Source organism: Hemiscyllium ocellatum, chromosome 1 (genome assembly GCF_020745735.1).
Source record: "Hemiscyllium ocellatum isolate sHemOce1 chromosome 1, sHemOce1.pat.X.cur, whole genome shotgun sequence".
In the NCBI taxonomy this organism is placed as follows: Eukaryota; Metazoa; Chordata; class Chondrichthyes; order Orectolobiformes; family Hemiscylliidae; genus Hemiscyllium; species Hemiscyllium ocellatum.
Genome location: NC_083401.1, coordinates 107,188,492 through 107,208,632, shown reverse-complemented (window position 1 = coordinate 107,208,632; position 20,141 = coordinate 107,188,492). Strand labels below are relative to the sequence as shown.

Sequence of the window (20,141 nt, the reverse complement as noted above, 5' to 3'; positions counted from 1 at the left end):
GAAGGAATGGCAATATATTTCTGTGGCTGAATCAGAATCCTGGAGTTTCCTCTCTAACAGCATTGTGGGTCAACCCACAGCACATGGCCTTCAGTGGTTCCAGAGGTTAGGTCGTCGCCATCTTCTCAGGGGCAAATAGAGACAAGGCAAAAATGCTGGCCTAGCTAGTGATGTCCACATCTAAAAGGGAATTTTTAAAAATCTTAAAAACCTAATCGTGAGCCACAATTTCATTGTTAATGCTTTTCTGTTATTTACTGAAGTTTTATTTGAGCATGTTGTAGAAAATTGTAGCAGGAGTAGGCCATTCAGCCAGTTGAGTCTGCTCCACCATTCAGTGTGACCATAGCTGATCATCCAACCCAGGAACCTGTTCCTGGTTTGTCCCCATACTGTCTAGTCCCTTTTAGCCATAACAGCTGTACCTAACTCTTTGAAAACATTCCATGCTTTGGTCTGAACTGCTTTCTGCAGCAGGAAATTCAACAAGGTCACCACTCCCTGAGTTTAAAAAATTCACCAACTTGTAACTAAGCTCTTGTAGCTGTCAGCATCATTTCCCTTTCCTTCCTGATTGTGTTTAATATGTCTCGCTCACAAGCACTCTCATGAATTTTACAGCATGGTTGTATACAGTGAAATATTGGCTATCCCAAATGCTCTTCTTTGCTTTCAGGAGTGATTGACCACTTGTTTTGTGGGTAGAGGTCTTGATAGAGTTAAAAACACCCAGACAATCAGAGTCTGAATTTTTTTCAATAACTGTATCATTATTTAGGGAGATAAAACAAACAACCATTTGATAGCAAATATAGTAAAGCCCCTTGGTCTATGGCCAGCCTGGCTGTAAACCGTATTCCTTTGACTACTTCAATTTGGACTACCAGTGAAGAGGAATTAGGAATAGCATCTTGGTCATGTGTTCTGCTATTCACTCTGGAATTCACTCCCCCTGCTCTTTTTCATATGTGATTTAAAAATAAATTCAAACTCCACCTCCAATCTGTCCCCTCCAAACGTGCCTGTGACCTCAATCCAACTCCTGTTTCAGGAAAAGATTTACAGATACTGGGAATGTGGATAATACAAACATAAAGTTAATTTCCATCATGTAAATTTGTAAAGAAATTAAAGTTTTCACCTTGTGTAAAGTTCCCAAATGCCACGGATATGATAGAGGATAAAGGGTTAGTTAGTTACCTGATCGTGGTTTTAAATTGCTGAATACTGTAAGAATTGTTATGATTACTGCCTCCACACCATAAGGCATGGAGGGTAATTTTGGTTTTCAATGAAAAACATATTCCTGGGGATTTTAAAATCATTGCATAATAATTTTTAAATAGATTAGATTAGATTTAACTGATACCATTTGAAATTTGATGTGCCCAGGGGTACATTTCTGGTTCTGTAGCTGGGTGGAATGTCAGGTGCTTTATTACTGATCAACTTCCTCAACTTTGAGCAGAAGGATAGTCATCTTTGTGGGAGAAAGTGAGGGCTGGAGATCCGAGTCGAGAGTGTGATGCTGGAACAACACAGCAGGTCAGGCAGCATAACCTGCTGTGCTTTCTAACACCACACTCTTGACTAATCCTGTTTTGTCTTTTAAAGCATTTAAAAGGCTTCGGGATAGGTATATGAATAGGAAGGGTTTGGAGGGAAATGGGCCAAGTGCTGACAAATGGTACTAAGTTAGGTTATGATATCTGGTTGGCAAGATGGACTAAAGGGTGTTTCCATGCTGTACATCTCTCTGACTCTATGACTAAGCCTAATTGTTAAAACATCAGCATTTATGTTTTATTGATTCTGAAGGAGCCTGAACTAATGTCTATATATGCTGGTTGTTACTTCAAGGTGTTAACAATGCTACACTAACCCTCAGGACATAAAGCTCCCTAATGTGGTCATCAGATTCCACAAAATGATAACAGATGGATAAAGCACTGGTTAATCTTTTAATTTTGTTTCTTTATTCACCTATGCTGAGACTGTTCTAATACTTCGTTTATTTTTATTTGTCATATGCTCATTAGAAGGCTCAGCTTTTGAAGTAAAAACAATTATTCACTCGCTTTAATATGCAACTAACAAACATTTCTGATTTGGGTTAATTTTTCATTTCAAGAAAATGAGCTGAGAAATTATTAACTTTGAATATTACAGAGTGGTTTAATGGATCATGGTTGCCTTTCTGGGTGTTTACTTCCTACAGTGACTATGAATCCAGTCCGAGCCCATGCAGAGGGAGTAATGGCCATGGGAATCTGATGCGCAGCCGTCGGCAATCCTGGCGACAGCAGATTTTCCTTCGTGTAGCTTCACCACAGAAGGGATGTGAATCCCCATGCCGACATGAAGGTAAGACAGGAGGTCAATACTTCAACAGTACAGCAAACCATTTTGGAATTTAAAGTTAGTTTACAGGTGTCTGTTACGTTTTTACAGGATAAAATATTTTAAATGTATTGCCAACTAGGCAATGGAGCAAAAATAAAATTGACAATACATGCAATTGAAAAATTTTGAAAACTTAATTAGTATTTATGATTGAACTGTGCCTTTGTCCAGTCTAGAGTGACATAACTTTTTTTTCTTGAGGGTTACTTTTATGTTTTGGGTGGGTTTTTTTCATTCTTATAGATTCCTTTGTTAGGTCTGTATGTTTTCTGCAGTTAATATTTTTAAGAATTCCTTCTTTGGATAGATTAACTAATACAAAGACTATGTAATTAAATCTGTTTAACTTTGGAAGATGCTGAAACACTCTTTTATGCCTTCAGTACCCCTACACTTGTCAAATTTCTGGCTACTCTCTCATATTAGATCCTCCTCAATCTTGAGGTTATTCACCACCCTGTAACTTGTAGCAAGAGCCATTCCCCTATGATTCCTCTCCTCACAGCTCCATGTTGGTTCCCAATTAATCAACATTTTGACTTATAAAATTCTCACCCACATTTCCAAATCCCTCCATGGTGTCTTTCCTCCCTATCACCACAATCTCCTTTGCCTCCACAGCAATGCAAGGTATGTAATTCCTGTGGGCCACCAATGTAATCATATTATGAAGATGTGTTATATGAAATATTAACTTATAATATTGGCTGGACATATATTTATAGATATTTCTTGAGATTTTTTTTGGAAAGAAAGGACGCTAGTTACAACAGCATTGCATTAACACAGAACATAAGCTGCTTGATGAGAGTCACTGAGTCTATGATCCTTTCAGAGACAGGCCTCCTACTTAGTTTGTGTGTGTAAAATACATTAGTTTCAGCCATAGACATAAGAGAAAATCCACTGCAAAAACAATATACTTTTGCCCTCTCTCTTTCTCTCAAACCCCTTTTATCAAAAGGTATAGAAAAACCTTTAGAAACCCTCATCAGAATTGAGGGGTTCCTAAAAGTGAAAGCCAAATCTACACCACTATGTCTAGAAAGAGAGAATTCAACTAGCCATAACAGCTCCAGGAATAAACTCCAGTGTCAATAGTTTGTGTTGAAAATAATTGTGGCTGCCAAATAGCATTTGGAAAGTCTGCTTTGGACTGTTACTTTCTCTTAATAAACTTTGTAACCTTAATTATTTACTTTGGTAACAGTCACTTGTTTCTTTATTCCCCCAAGCTGAGACTGTTCTAATACTTAGTATAGAATGCATGTTTATTTTTATTTGATAAATGCTTAATAAAAGGCTCATTGGTGACTGTGCCTTTAGTTATCTAAGCTCCAAGGTATTCCCTCGCTGCATCTTTGTGCCTCTCTGCTTCTATTTTCTCTTTTAAGAAACTTATTAAAATCTATCCATTTGAACAAGCTGTGGCCATTTGACCTACTATCTGCTTAAATCTGGTGTTAGCCTCTGTTTTATAACACTGTTGTGAATAGTGAGGTAGCCCTTGCCTTCTGCTACTTACCTTTTAACTATGTTAAGATCTACAAGTCCAACCTTTAAGTTATCAAGAGAACAGCAGCCTGTGATGTAATTTGAATTTAATAAATAAGAAAATCATCACCCCTCTTGTGTGGTGTAATGTTTTGTCCTTGGTATTTTTCTTCTCTTTAGATATGCACCATTAAAATTTGGGGATTTATTTTAAAAGTGGGTCACTTTGATTCAGTGATTACTAGACTGATGCTAGCCACATACAGAACGTGATGAACCTGTGGAATTCACTACCACAGAGGGCTGTCAAGGTTGGTCATTAAGTATATTCAGAGTCGAGATAGACTTTTAATTGGTCAGGGAATAGAGTGTCATGGGGAAAATGGAGGAAAGTGGAGTTGAGGGCCATCAGATTAACCATGATCTAATTGAATGGAAGAGCAGACTCCTTCCAGTCCAATATCTTATGGTCATAGGAGTGAGCACTTCAGGCTCTTCACCTTTCCCGCTGCTTTCTTTATACTTTCCCTGTTTCCCATCCCCAACGATATTCACTTTTTAAACAAAAAAGTCCAAAAGAACTGTGGATGTTGTAAATCAGAAGCAAAAACAGAAATTGATGGAGAAGCTCAGCAGATCTGGCAGCATCTGTGGGGAGAAATCAGGTTAACATTTCAGGTTGAGTGACCCTTCCTCAGAGCCTATTCTAGTCCTAATGCAATATTAACACCTCAGAAAATAAAATGTCTATTTGCCTTTGAAATGCTGCAACTGAAACCTGAACTTCCATAGCACCTTGTAGTCCAGTAACATAATTCAAGAGACTTCACATGACCTTGATCAAATAATATTTAACACTGTGTCACATGGGATTTATGGCCAATCACCAAACATTCGATCAAAAGGCAAGTTTTCTACAGTACCTTAAATCTTAGGGCCTCAGCAACTGAAGGCCCCAAGATGAAGCCATTAAAATGGTAAGTGGAGGAGAGGCCACACTTGAAGTGCAGATACAACAGAAGGTTGGTGAGGCTGGAAGAGATTAAAGACATAGAGAGGGATGACACTGTAGAGATAATTGAAAACAAGGGTGAGAGTTTAGAAATCTCTGACCTTGGGTGTAGAGGATGAGAGTTTGATGGACTTTATTTTTCCAGCATTTTCTCCTTATTTCTATTTTGACAATTTTGAATAAATATTCTAGGGAAGGAGCAGGTGCTAATTAATGTCGGATGGGTATGAGTTAAAGCCAGGTGTTTAAAATTACTACACAATAATGGGATAAGGGAATGACAATAAATTCAGCCTCATCCCTGAAGGTAAGCCAGTTGTTCCACGTGTTATTTCCCTAGTAACCTCTTGGTGGCAGTAGTGTTTTTCCTATTGGTTCAAGTCAGTACACCTGCTTCATTTTCACCTCCTGAGAGATGAATTATCGAATGAAAGACCTTGTCACTAGGACATTTATTTTCTGTCCTGTGCATTTTGTCTCATATTCTTGTTAAACCAAACCTTCAGTTGTAACTGTCAGATACCCCAGCAGATGTAGTTTTCAGAACCTGCGTTTTCACTGTTTTTTGGGGGGGGGTTGGTTGTGGTTGGAGGGCGCGGTGCATATTTGGGAAATTTACAACTGAAATTCACCCCTTTAGGCAACTGTTTTGACTTGAACTACTTATGTCCATATTTCTTGACAATCTTCATCTCTTACTTGGTTAATCTCTGCTTTTAGTTTGGGCAAATCAAATGGAAGGATAAATTGGAGCAGTGTTTTTCTTCACATGTTGATTCTGTTTCCCCTCCTATAATCTTTTTTTCTAAAATGTATAGTGTGCGAATGACTGCAAAGGTTACAGCTTTAACGTGTTAGTGTTGTTCACACTGTAGGCAGTAAGCAAGCCAGCATGTGTGAGAATCACCCATCCCATTTCAAAAGGTAAGTTTCCTGCTCAGTCACAAGGGTTAGCAAAAGTGTGAACTAGGATGTCGCAATGTGGGACTAGAAATGTTATTTTTAGAGAGAGAATGTGAATGACCCTATTAGTGTTTAAAGCAGGAGCTGGGCCTTAATGTTTTTCCTTCCTTCGCCTCCACCTCCTTTCAGCTCCTAGACATTTATTCAGAGTTGGTGAAAGTGGGTACTGCAGATGCTGGAGATCAGAGTCCAGATTAGAGTGGTGCTGGGAATGGACAGCAGGTCAGGCAGCATCCAAGGAGCAGGAAAAATCGATGTTTTGGGCAAAAGCCCTTCATCAGGAAACCTGGATTCCTGATGAAGGGCCCTTGAACGAAAAGTCAATTTTCCTGCTCCTCGTCCGCTGTCTGACCTGCTGTGCATTTCCAGCACTGCTCTGATCTTTGTTTATTCATAGTTGTCCTTTTGTCTTAGACAAGCCAAAGAGCCTCAGCCTGCTTACTGTTACTGGCTGCTGAACAGTCAGCCTTTAGTCAGCAAGAGTGCTCTTGTTTCAGAGCCAGACCCTTCTAGGATCAAACCTCACTCCCGAGATTGCAGCATGGGAACTGTGGAGGTGCTGTCTTTTGATGAGATGGAAAGTTAAGGACCCTTCTTCCTTTGAGGTTGGATAAGAAAATACCATGACATTACCCATAAAAACAGGAGAGTTCTGTCAAGGTCCCATATTAATTGCTCAACCGTGACCATGTTTATGTAGAATCTGAAATAGAAATGGGTTATTTGGCCTGACTGGTTGGCGTTGGTGTTTGCCCTCCACTTATCCACTTCAATGAGCTCTTCCTTTTCTGCTTTCCTTCCCTCCTACGCAAGTCCCCCCTCAAGTGTATCAACACTTCCATTCCATGTGGCAAACTCCCCCATTCTCACTACTGTTTATGAAGGCATTCCCTTAAAATCCTTTGTTTGAAGGGTTACTGTTGAATGCCAACCCAAAGTTTCAAATTCTCACCCCTTTTGATGACTACCCTGCCCTATCTCAGCAACAGACTTGCTGGTCAGCTATTGTCCAGGCACTTCGTCCCCGCTTCTGCCCAATTGTGTTTGCTCCCCTCCCTTTGATTACCTGGTTGGCTGAGAGATTTTGGTGTTTGGTTGACAGAACTGACATAAATTGCATTTTTCCAGGAGTCTAGTTGTATTGATAAGCAATGACATGTTAATGGTAAATAATGTGGTTTTAAAATACTTGCTATTGTGCAAATGCAAAGACAAACCTAACTGAAACAAAAATATTTTGAAAGATTAAAGTATAATGATTCTCAGTAATGTCAAAGCCTGGTCATGTGAGGATTTGTGGGAAACGTAAAACTTCCAAATGTTAAAAATGTTATTAGAGAAGAGCATAGTGGAACATGGAAGCAGCATTATCTAGCTGCATTAGGAGCCAACGGTTCATAAAAATGGTATTGAGCTACTGAAGCATTCTCCAGGACAGATTTAAAGGGGCTTTGAGGCAATGATAGAGATACAAGTATGTTGCACAAGATCCTCCATCTTGTAGATAAATGCTCAACTGCAGAATTCTGGTTAATGGGCAAATTATTAGTAAGATGGATCAGGCTGCATCATCCTTGTCAGAATAAGGAACCCTTAATAGATTAGACTGACACACAACGGGTGATACTTTTCAAGGGCTCGTTAAGAAATGTGACCTGTACGGATATTGGGACGTTGATAGGTTGTTTCTCGTTGTGGGACAGTTGAGGTCCAGAGGCATAAACTCGGAATCACCCATTGAAACAGATGTGGAAGATTTTTTTTTTCTCCGAGGGTGTGGAATTTTTGTTCACTGCAGAGAGCCAGGGAGGTTGGATGCTGAAGTGTGTTCAAGGTTAAGGTAGACAGACCCCCAATCATTCAGGCAATCAAGGATTATGGGTAACAAAGCAGGAAAGTGGAATTAAGGATTATGCAACCATGTGACCATCGTGGATTGTTGTGGGTGTCACATGAAAGGAAAGCTGTGTATGTGTTGAAAAGGGTGCAGAGGGATTTACAAAATATAATACCAGGAATGAGATAGATTGAAGAAGTTGGAATCATTCTCCTTGGTGACCTGAAGGCTGAGAGAAGATTTTCAAAGTCGCATGTAGGGCTGGATAGAGAAGATAGGGAGAAGCTGTTCCTGCACGTAAAAGGAGAAAAGAACGAGAGGACTCGGATGATGTACAACTGAAGCAAAGGTGATTTGAGAAAAGACTGTTCTTCACACACCAGTAGTTAGGATACGGAATGCACAACCTCAAATGTCATAGAGGGTACTGGATGATTGTATGGATGGAAATAGGGTGCAGGGAAATGAGAAAAGGTCAGGAGATGGCATTGGATAATAGAACTGGTGCAGGCACAATGGGCTGAATGGCCTTCTGCTGCTGTAATATTTCTGTGATTTCATTGAATGACGGATTGGAATCGATGGGCTGAATGGCCCACTTCTTCTCCTGGGTCTTATGTGCTAAGTGAGCACTTTGCTTAAATCTTGAATAACTTGGCATATGCTGGCACTACAAATGCCTGATGGTCACATGTTAGTGGGACCACTTTTGGTGCAGTATGCCCTGACTGTAAAGAGACTTCAAGGGATTTAAGTGGACATTGTTACTATTTAAATGTTCTGGCTTATGGGGGAAAAGACAGGTATTTGGCACTAGGTTTAAAATGTTTGCTGGTACATAAATGATGAGTCAAATGGTCTCTTGCACTGCAACAGTGTACTGTGTTTGTAACTATTGCTACCACATATCCAAAATGTACAGCATGCACATATCATTTGGTTACTGGTTTGGCACATCAGCTCCTTTTAAAACACCATTGTATAAGCACACCCCACCTACATCCTCACCCCACCCCGAGACACTGGCCGGCTCAACATGTCTTCAGTGCTATGCTGCCCCCACCCCCATTCACCATACGTTCCCTCCGTTGCCTCCAACCCCAGATTAGAGTTCAATCCAGGCAAATGTGAGGTGATGCATTTTGGGAAGTCTAATTCAAGAGCGAACTAAACAGTAAACGGAAGAAACTTGTGAAAAGTTGATGAGCAGAGAGATCTGGGAGTTTAGGTCCATTGTACCCTGAAAGTGGCTGCACAGGTGGGTAGAGTGCTCAAAAGGGCATGTGGTATGCTTGCCTTCATTGGGCGGGGTATTGAGTATAAGAGCTGGCCGGTCATGTTAAAAGTGTACAAGACTTTGATTCGGCCACATTTAGAATACTGTGTACAGTTCTGATCGCCACGTTACCAAAAGGATACGGATGCTTTGGAGAGGGTGCAGAGAAGGTTTACGAGGATGTTGCCTGGTATGGAAGGTGCTAGCTATGAAGAGAGGTTGAGGAGGTTAGGATTGTTTACCCTAGAAAAAAGGGGATTGAGGTGGAGCCTGATTGAGGTCTACAAAATCATGACGACAGATTGAATACAGATAAGCTTTTTACCAGGGTGAGGGATTCCATAACAAGAGGTCACGCGTTCATGGGGAGAGGAGAAAAGTTTAAGGGGGATACACGTGGAAAATGCTTTACACTGAGGGTGGAAGGTGCCTGGAACGCATTGCCAGCAGAAGTGGTAGAGGCAGGCACGGTAGATGCATTTAAGGTGTGTCTGGACAGATGCATGAATAGGTGAGGAGCAGAGGGATACAGATCTTTAGGAATTGAGCAATAGGTTTAGACAGTGGATTTGGGTCAGCACAGGCTTGGAGGGCCAAAGGGCCTGTTCCTGGGCTGTAAATTTTCTTTGTTTTTCTTTGTTCTTTAGCACCTGGTCCTTGAAATACATACGTGGCCCTCACTAGTGCTACGCTGTAAGCGAGGTGCTTTTGACGTGTTCTTGTGATTGCAGAGGTAGTCACTGCATAATATTGTGTTGGTTGGAGGAATTTTGCAAACCATTCAGGGTCACCAGCAAGTGGTGCTCTATTTATGATGAGGATGTCCGAGGAACCGGCAGGGCATGTCAGAGCGCAGTCTACTTCAGTAATGTCCCCCCCAGGCTGACAGCAAGATATCCTGGGCAGCAGGGAGAAAGGAGAAGCAGAACACAGAGGGAAAAGTAGGAAAATGCTCAATTAAAAGGACAACCCTCCTCTCCCCCACCACCACCACCCCAAGGGCCTTCAGAAAGCACTTCTGTCTCAGCCTGAGCCAGTGGCATTCTGAGGTGACTGCACTTCACCGAGCATGTGGTACTGGACCTTTACCATCCTGTACCAGCCAGCTGACAGCCACGTAACAGGGTGTGGGCACCTTGCAAGATCACTGTGGCACTGTATTTCTAAATCAATGATGCTTTACATCATTAGCAATGTAAGAGTCACAATCGTTGTTTTATCCCGAAGGTTACAGAGCTCCCGTATGGAATGGGAGGGAACTTCTCCAACCATTCAGGGAGAACAAAGCATCGTTTTTATTCCAGATTGGAAGGATTCACAGTGACACAGTGCACAAACTGGTACCTGCCTGTGCCTGTGTCCCACACATTGACAGATGGATGTGGAATTCAATACCGTAGGAAGTAGGTTAGGCCAAAACAATGTTTTCAAGGAGGAGGTGGGTATAGCTTTTTGTAAGGGGAGGGCAGGATTAGGGTATTGAGTTAAATAATCAGCCACAATCATATTGAATGGTGGACCAGGCTCAAGGGGCTGAATGGCCTACTCCTGCTCCTACCTTGCTTCTGTGTCAACAACAAGGGCTCATATTGATCTGCAACTGGTGTGAGTTCATGCTTAAATGATTCTCTTAGTGAATGCCCACGCTCCTGGCAGCAAACAAGCTGCACTCATTCTCCACCAGGCCGATGTACCTGCCATCTTTGACTCTCCACGGAGAGCTCATGGCCTATAGCTAGATGACCAGGGATGACCATTCTGTGCCTAACCAATCACATCCCAGCACCACTGGGCAATGTATAGACACTGAACCTACAGTGAGAGCCCTACAACCACCAAGAGCAAACTATCCATGACTCCTTTGCTCAGGATTGACTGTCTCATCCGACTTGGTTTCCACTGAATCTTATCCCAGCATGTCGTATAAATCCCAATTTGTTTAATCCATTTATTATGCCCTAGTTGCAAAAAACATCCAAAATAAAAGCTACCAATAAAACGTAACCTTACCATATAACATTAGCCAATGATGCTTACAAACGGAACTGTTTACCCTCCTGTACTGCATGCGGTGCCTTGACCTGTCCCAATGCTGTACACAGCGCTACCCCAATGGCTGAAGCAGAGTTGATGGAATGCTCTTGACTTTTAGTGAGGATGGGGGGGGGTGTTGTTGAGAAAGATTGCCAATGTCCTCTCCACTAGTCTGGCTGCAGACTTGTTAGCCATCAAGTTTCAATCTTAACATTGTTGTTGTTAAACATGTTACAATCAAGACTGCATCTAACTTGAAACTTCTCATGGATGCAAGGCTTCACCCCAAACACTAAGCATTTTGGCAAAGAAGCATCAGCTTCTGAAGGAAGGAACCAATTCACCAAAGAGGTTTGTGCTTCACTGGGACTTTGAGGGGGGTGCCTACCCTGCCAGGTACACATCTTTTTTTCAGTAGTAGCTGAGTTTTTGGCCAACCCAGCACTAAATGGAGCATGGATCTGACTTGTGCACATTCAAAATTAGAGTGTTCTGAACTCCATTCTTGCAGAGGATCACAGATTTACTATTGAGTGAGAGGTCTGTGAAATATCAGCACATAATCATAAATTAAGTTTGATGGGGAACTGACAAATTTGAAAATTTGACACAAGAAGCATTCAGCATTGCAGGTTATGGGCAACACAGTCTAAACTTTATTATTTAACTTTTCTTGCTAGATAGGCAATATTTTTCTTAGTTTAAACTACCTCTCTTTTGCTAACCAGTGTGATAACCATGTTGAATGTATATCAAGGGCTGTGTTTGGCATGATGGCCAAATGGATGCCTCTGAGCATAGCAGCCATTTTGAATGTCTCCCTAGCTCTGGGATTGGGAACAAACAAACACTGAGACTGACATATTGTCAAGTTTGTGAACACATGTGCTTCTTGCTTTTGAGCTATCAAGATTACATAATGATCATTGTCCAGCAAGCCAGGATATTAGTAAGTATTCATGGTATATTAAGCAAGTATTCATGGTAGAAAATAGGTATGCCAGAGTCCTGAAAGGTTCTGAAAACTTAATAGTGAAGCTTTAACCCTACGTCAGGAAATGGAGTTTTTATCCCCTAACCCAGTTAGGTTTCCCAGCCTGCTCTTCCTAAAAGCTTTGGGTAAGTCAGGAACAGTCCACCTACTGTGACCATTTTGGGACTGTAATAGCAGGAGATACTGAGGATTTGGAAAAGAAACCGATGCTGGCTACAAATTTGATTTTGTTCAAACACATCAGTAAGAAGCTAGGATGTGGGTGTATATACTTTTGTGAAAACCATACATCCAGAGGCAATTGAAAACTGTGTGTTCAAAGGGATTTTTTTAAAATGATGGATGTATAGTTTAGGGAGCTCCATGGAGTACAAGCACAAATTTTGCAAGGGCATAACTGAATTGGACACCCCAGTCCTTTTTACCCAGAAAGCAGGTGTATTAAAACCTTGTCCTTTCTACAGTGAATGCCAATTCACAATATTCCTTTGTGAGAGAGGTTTAGTTCATACCATTTGCAGAAGAAGTCATCTTGTACATTGAGTACCTACAGTCTAAAGAAAAGCAGAGTCAAGTTGGTCTTCTGAGCTAGTTTTGGTTGCCTAATGGACTTGAAGGGAAAAAAATTCCATAGTTTATTTTTCCTTTTCATAGACTTTATTTTTAATGTGATTATTTGCCTTTACCAGGTGTTTACATAGCTCCAGGTGGGTAGGGAATGCTTCTACTGTAGGGCACATGGAGCAGTTAGACTTTTCTTGTCTCAACCCTTTTTCCTCTATTAAGGTAGAGGAGGATTGGTAGTTAGAGAGTTAACAAAGCTGGCACGCTGTATGTATTCAAAGTTGTGAGATATACTGAGTGAAGACTTGGCATGTATTAGACAGCTTTCCTGGAACTTGGATTTAGCTGTTTTTCTGTTTGTAGTAAAACAATGTCACTACAGTGTTGGCAGGAATTTACAATTCAAGTTTAAAAAGAAAATCTTCAGCCATGAATGAATCTGCAGAGATCTCGTTTTACAGGTTATAACCAAAGTGGACCTGGGAGGTTGTTTTTGTTGTTGTTCTGAGGAAGGGTTCGTGCAAATTTGAGCTGGGTGAAAGATTAAAAATTCCACAGCGCTCGTGCCCATTCTAATCTCTCCACTATCAAGGCTTTGTCATGCAACTCGGAATCTCTGGTTGTTTTGACGTAGAAACATTTTGTGCACATTGCAATGATTTTAATCTTGTGATTCAGATATACAAGAGAATGTTTTCTTTTTAACCATATTATGTTGACTACTTTGAAAATCTCACAGCTGCATATGAAAATCACCTGCAAGTGCAGCATTCAGTGTCACCTAAACCTATGCAAGATTGTGTCTGATTCCATTCCAGTCTATGCTGAATTATTTCCTAGCCCAAAAACAGCTCTTTAGTTGGTCCTAGCACTCCGGGTTTAGATAGAGAAGAAGGTTTTTAGAGTTGATTTTGTGGTTGCTAATGAGTATTTTTTTCTGATCTTGCTTAAACGTGCGCTTGTGTGGATATGAGTTCTGGACTGATTTGGTGCAGCTATGATGTCCCCAAAGTTAAATAGTGATCAACCATTTTTAATGTAAACTCTTAAAACTTGGTGGAGGAAAGGGGAAATAAATTGGATAACCGATAGTTTCTCCAGATTTTATAACAGTAAAGCGCACTGCTTGCAGGAAAGGAATAATGGTTCCTGAAGAAGGGTTCCGCCTGAAAAGTTGACTTCTCCATCTCCTGATGCTGCCTGGCTTCCTGTGTTCTTATAGCCCTCCTGTCTGTCTGTGAAGGAAAGGAAAAGCATTTAAAGCTACAAAGCTAGCTCTCTGCCTGTTTTACTTACTCCAGCATCTCCTCCATAGAAAGGCCAGTCTTGTGCACTCTGTGTTCCTATCCCATAATAAAATTTATCGAATTGCTTTATTTCTAAGAAAACTGACACGCATGTTTACTTTTTTTAAACTTCATAAATAGGAATTAGAAAGTGTCAGTTTAATGGAGTCTCTTCCCACCGGAATATCTGGTGAATAAATGAGAGTTCAATATTTTTTTTTCACAACTGCTGTCTGCTCCAACAAAGGGTGTTACTTGTCTTGCTGGGATGGCGATCATTGAGATCATTTTCACACCTCACTCAAAAAATTACAATTAGTGTTCTTGTATCATTTGTTATCCTTTACTTAAGTTTTGAGTATTTAGTGTAAGGGGTTTATGAATAAATTGATAATTGTGATCGAAAACAAAAAACAGAAATTGCTGAAAAAGTTCAGCAGATCTCACAACACCTGTGGATAGAAATCCGTTAACATTTCAAAGTGTTAACTCTGCTTTCCATCTGCAGATGCTGCCAGACCTGAGTTTTTCCAGCAATTTCTATTTTTTTTTATTTCTAGCATTGGCAGTTCTTTGGTTTTTTGAAAATTGTGATAATATATTCACACCTAGATATTTGTCTATCTTCAATTGTGTTTTGAGTCTCCTGGCAGTCCACAAAATACATGAGAGAATATTCTTGCATCGGTCAGTTTCCCGTTAGTTTCAACATTTCTTTTACTAGCTTACTTGAAAATGATGCGTGTTGAAATAAGAATTGATCATTGACAAAAGGCCATAAGAAAACTAATTCTTGTACTTGAGCGGCAAATGCTTTGCAAAGAAAAATATATCAAAAGATCATTTTGTAGTTTTCCAAATGTTGGTTTGTTATAGTTGCTGTGCTATGCACTGTATGATCTTTGTTTCATATTAAATGCCGAACAACAACTGACGTTATTTCAAGCATCACTTTGGGATCATTGTTTGAAGAGGAGATTGTCGTCTAACAGGCAGGCTGTGGAATGTGGAGGTGAAAAGGCCGAGATTAAACAATTTAAAACTTGTTCCTTGAACTAGCTATTTCTATCCTGTTTACTTGCATTCAGCTCAGTTTGTTCTGTGGTTTGTAGTGTGCACTCCACCCTCATGAATTGTGACTAAATAAATAGGTTGGATATAAGTTGAGTAAAGGCTTGCCTACATTACCAGTTACTCTGTTTGCACTTTTCCTCCTCTTAGACATCTACCTACTTAACCTTACTATCAGAAATTATCTGTTGCTCAGTCAGATGACTGATTTAATGTCTGTACTGTAGGCAGAATCTAATGAATCTGTGTGCCAGCAAATCTGCATGTGTATGTTTTTTTTGTCTTATGAAGGAAGTGCTTTTAAAGTTTGTTTGAGAGACCTGTTGATGCAGCTAGCTTATTGTGATGATCTTGAATGTAAGTTGAACTTGCTATTATCAATGAAACCATGTTATCTTTGACTAAATGTCAGAGACATTTCTGGATCCACAGATTGTCATGCAAAAAACAGACTTCCTTCATATTGCAATATTAGAAGTGTTCGCAATTTTGAACACTGCAATAAGGTCATCTCTCTTAATTTGATCGCTCCAAGGGCAATAAGCTAAATTTCTCCAGTCTTTCCTAATGTCTAAAATATCTCATTCTTGCTATCATTATGGTAAGTCTCCTTTGGATTCTGTCCAGGCTTTACCATTTTTCCTGAAATAAGGTGCCCTCGACTGAACTGAAATATGGTCTGATCAATGGTTTGTAGAGGTGCATTATCACTTCCTTGCTTTTGTGTCCTATGCATCTATTTATAAACCCAGGGGTTCTATAATCCTCCTTAACAAATACTTCAACTTGCCTGGTCACATTCAAGACTTGTGTATGTGAACCCCAAGGTCCCTCTGTTCCAGTATTCCCCCTCAAAGTTACACCATTGATCCTGTATCGTCTGTCCATGTTTCTGTTGCCAAAATGCATGGCCCCTCATTTCTCTGCCTTGAGTTTCACTTGCCAGATGTCTGCCCATTTGGCCAATTTGTCAATGTCCCTCTTAAGTCACTTAGCATCATCTTCACAACTCGCTATTCTCCCTAGCTTAGTATCAGTTGCAAATTTAGAGATTTTTCTGTCAACACCCATCTCCAAATTGTTCATATAGAACAAAAAAGCAAGGGTCCCAACACCAATCCTTGGGGATCACCACTTCTAATTTGTTTCCAGTTTGAGAATTGCCTATCAATATGTAGCCTTTGTTTCCTATCTTTTCGTTAACATCTGATCTATGCTGCCAAGGTCCCATCAAACACAAACATTTCTAATTTGCTAACCAGCATGCCGTGTGACATCGTATCAATGCTTTCTGAAAGTCCAAATATACAACATCCACAGCGCTACCTCACGTACTGTCTATGTCACTTTGCCAAAGAACTCAATTAAATTTACTAACATGACCTGCCCTGGACAAAGCCATGTTGACTATCTAGTATTAACTTCCCAAAGTATACATTTACCTTATCCCTTATTATGGCCTCCGTCAGTTTTCCCCACTGTTGATATCAAACTGATCGGTCTGTAGTTTCCTGGGTTATCCTTTGTCCCGTTTCTTGAATGACAATGTCAAATTTACATTCCTCCCATACCCCAGGACAACTTATATTTGGTGTAGGCAATCAGTCCCCACATAAAATAGTATACAATTATTGCAAGTGGATACAAACAGTAGAAAAAGGGTAATTTAGTGCAATGGAAATGGAATATCAAGTCGTCATGTTTCGCTTCTGTTACACAGGGCTTAGTGCTTGTGAAGTACTTTGGAAGCATTGGCCTCCTTTTTAAAGAAACATTGGTTTGAAAGCAGAAAAAATCTTACTCGATTGTGGTAAGGGTTTGTTTTATAAGGTAAAGTTTGACAGGCTGGGCGTTGGGAGTTGAAGAATGAGATGATCCTTTTGAAACACACCAAATCCTAAGGAGACTTGAAAGTGTAAATGCTGAAAGGATATTTTGCCTAGTAAGAGAAACTAAAATGAAGGGACACAGTTTAGAAATAAGGAGTTTTCCATTTTAGTCGAAGATGGGGATTCATTTCTCCAGAGGTTTGTGACACTTTGGACTCAGAACAGTGGAGTCAAAGTCCTTGAACATTTTTTAGGCAGATATAGATTCTTGACTGACAAGGGAGTCAGAGTATCAGGAAGAAGGCAGGATTATAAGGTTGAGGCAAAAATTAGATCAGCCATAATCTTTATTGAATCCTATAGCAAGCATGAGAAGCCAAGTGGTCTACTGTTGCTAACTTGTGTCGTCTTCAGCAAATAGCTGAATTGTCCAAAATATGAAGATCAGGAAATGCTCTATTTCAATTCACCAATGTTAAGGTAATTGATGAAAAAGGAATACCTTGATATTTATGCTGTAAGATTTTATAGACTTAATACTGTTTATAACTTGCATATTTCCCCATCCTCCCTCACCAATGCTCCTATTGTTGCTTCAGTGCCCTGATTGTTCCCTCTCCTGTGACATTCTCCAGACCCTGCAACCCATTACCTCTTCCACGTGAAAGGTGGATCTCCAATCCTGCCTTGAGCATGCTCCCCATCATTTTACTGCTCTCATTGGAGCTTGTCTATCAGCAAGCTGCTCTTTAGCCACTCAGCTCTCAAACCATTCCCTGTGCCCCCTCACTCTGCTCCCATCTTTCTCCACTCCTTCAAACCCAGCCTTTTAGCCAAGCTTTGGGCTGACTTTCCAAGCAACATATTCTTTGGCGTAATTTCCATCATTTTATTATTTGAAGGGATGAGGGATAATTTTCAAGTTAAAAGTGCGAAGTAAGTTCAAGTAGTCATTCTCGTGAATGTGGTTACTACTCTACAATCAGATTGTGACAGTTATTGGCTTGTCTAATACACGTACGACAGCTAGAATAAATTGAATAATTTGACTGTAGTCAACCTAGGAATTGGTAAATAAAGCTTCAGTAATGATTTCTGTCTGGGTCCTTCGACACTTGTGGTTTAAAAAGCTTTCGATCATTGCAAGTTCCATCAGTCTCTCGATAGGCCTTATTGTACAACACACAGCTTGCATTTTGGGATCCTTCTGTATTCTCCAAGTTCTGTTAGGAAACTGCTAAATTAATGACCGGCACAGTGGCTAGCACTGCTGCCTCACAGCGCCAGGGACCCAGATTTGATTCCAGCCTCAGTTGACTCTCTGTGTGGAGTTTGCACATTCTCCCCATGTCTGCATGGGTTTCTTCAGGGTGCTCTGGTTTCCTCCCACAGTCCAAAGATGTGCAGGTTGGGTGAATTGGCCATGGGAAATTGTTCGTCGTGTTAGGTGCATTAGTCAGAAGGAGGGTCGGTGTGGCCTTGTTGAGCTGAAGGGCCTGTTTCCACACTGTAGGGAATCTAACCTAAGTTCTTTTCGCTGATTCAGATGGCTAATTGTATCTTGTATCAAAGGCAGTACACAATGGAAAAGCAACTGCTGCATATCATTTCATAGAAATTATCATTTAACAACTGGGAAAAGATAGTTAAAGTAACATGTTAATTCAGAATAAAAATAAAGCTTTTGTGCAAATTTATTTTTGTATAAAGTGTTATTTTTCTGTCCTACCCCACCCACTGAAACTTGAAGGAAGCCAGGACCATACCCTTATCATTCACCACAGTGGTTAAGTGGTTTAATAATATAACACATGAAATGGGTTGCATGTAACTAAATTAGATAAAATTTTGTTAATTTCTTTTGTTGATTCATTTCTTTGTGTTGTTGCCTCCTGCCAGCCATATTAACTAGTTCAGAACAGAGACAAGTTGGTAGAATTTGGATTTTTCTGATTGGTCGACAGTTAGTTATCCAGATATGCACCACTGCCAGAACTGTTGTCTGAATGGGTTTATCTGAATGGTCAGTGAAGAAACTCTGGCTGTTTGTTTCCCTAAAACTTTTATGCAACAATATTTAGAAATTTTCTCCCCTTGCCATTGTTTTAAAATTGAAATATTTCTTGAGGTATAAACCAAATGCTGCATTAGGTTGTGGTTCAAGGGCGTGCAAGGCAGCAGAAAGGGCTGTGTTCTCTGTGGGTGTTAACCCTTTCACTTGCTAGTTGCAATTTCACAGAACCTCCCAATATAGTGTGAAGTTCTTTTGTTTTTAGCTATTAGTGTCTTTGCATATTGTTAAAATTACCATTTGCATTATTGTTTTCCTTCGCATTTCATTTAGACCATTTTAAGCAGGTGTGAAACTTTACAAATTAAACAGTGTCACACGGGAAATGTTTAAATAGGCCTGTTATCTTGACCTATCTTTTGAAAACATTTTAGAATGTGCAATTATAAATCAGTTTTAACTAGCCTTTTGGTTAAATGCGGCACATACTGCACCTCATCAATTTTGCCAGTTTGCAAGTATGCCCCTTATTATGTTTGGCAATTCGAATAATCTAATTGCCTGTGCTGTGACTTGCCATTTTCTCCAATGGAAAGTCATTTTGCAGCACACCTTATTAATGTTTACAATGTATGGAATAAAATTGATTTGTGCTTCCAATTAAACCTGTTGAACTATAACCTGATGTTGTAATGTTTAACTTGGAACAAAATTTTATTAGTACATACTTTCTGTTTCTCTTACAAAATAAGAGCATTACCTTCACACTTGTGGTTTTGGCTAAGAATCCTTTAAAAATCATTCTAAGTAATTTATGCAACTCAAAAGGAAGAGCGGTCCTAATACTAAACCCTGGGGAGCATTAGAACTTCACTCAAACCTGAAGAATAAGGGTTCATCACTACTTTCTGCTTTCTGTACATTAGCCAACATTGTTAGCCACGTTGTCACTTTTGATTTAATCTCCTGAGCTTCAATTTTAATGACTACTCCATAAGACAGTATTTTGTCAAAACTCTTTTCAAAATATATGAACTAGGGAAGTTTTACCTGTAGACAAATTGTTTCAAACTAGTCCTTGTTCAAGATTGTACTTCTTGCTAGTTCTTGATTCTTGGTCAACTCCAGTACAATTTTAATAAGTCATGCACTTTTTTAATGTAGTCATTTGAGTGAGCCTGTTTGAGATGCTTTTTTATGATTTCAACAATCGAAAAGCAGTTAAATGAGAATGCATTGCCAAAAATTTTGTCCTGAGAATTTTTAAAATTTTTGGGATCTGCATTAAAGCTCTACCACAACCTAGTTCACAGGACACCACCAATGTATTACATTTTAAGTATAATATATTGCCAAACATTATCAGT

The 20,141-nt window shown here is 39.9% G+C and overlaps 1 protein-coding gene across 4 annotated transcripts in view; it reads left to right on the top strand.

The window, feature by feature from the left end:
* Positions 1-20,141, top strand: part of tbc1d1 (TBC1 (tre-2/USP6, BUB2, cdc16) domain family, member 1) — a 287,433-nt gene that overhangs the window by 189,239 nt on the left and 78,053 nt on the right. For all 4 annotated transcript variants that reach the window (XM_060824990.1, XM_060824980.1, XM_060824998.1 and 1 more), the window contains exon 11: positions 2,219-2,364. In XM_060824990.1, coding sequence (XP_060680973.1) covers positions 2,219-2,364 — 146 coding nt within the window. The remainder of the gene's footprint in view (positions 1-2,218; positions 2,365-20,141) is intronic.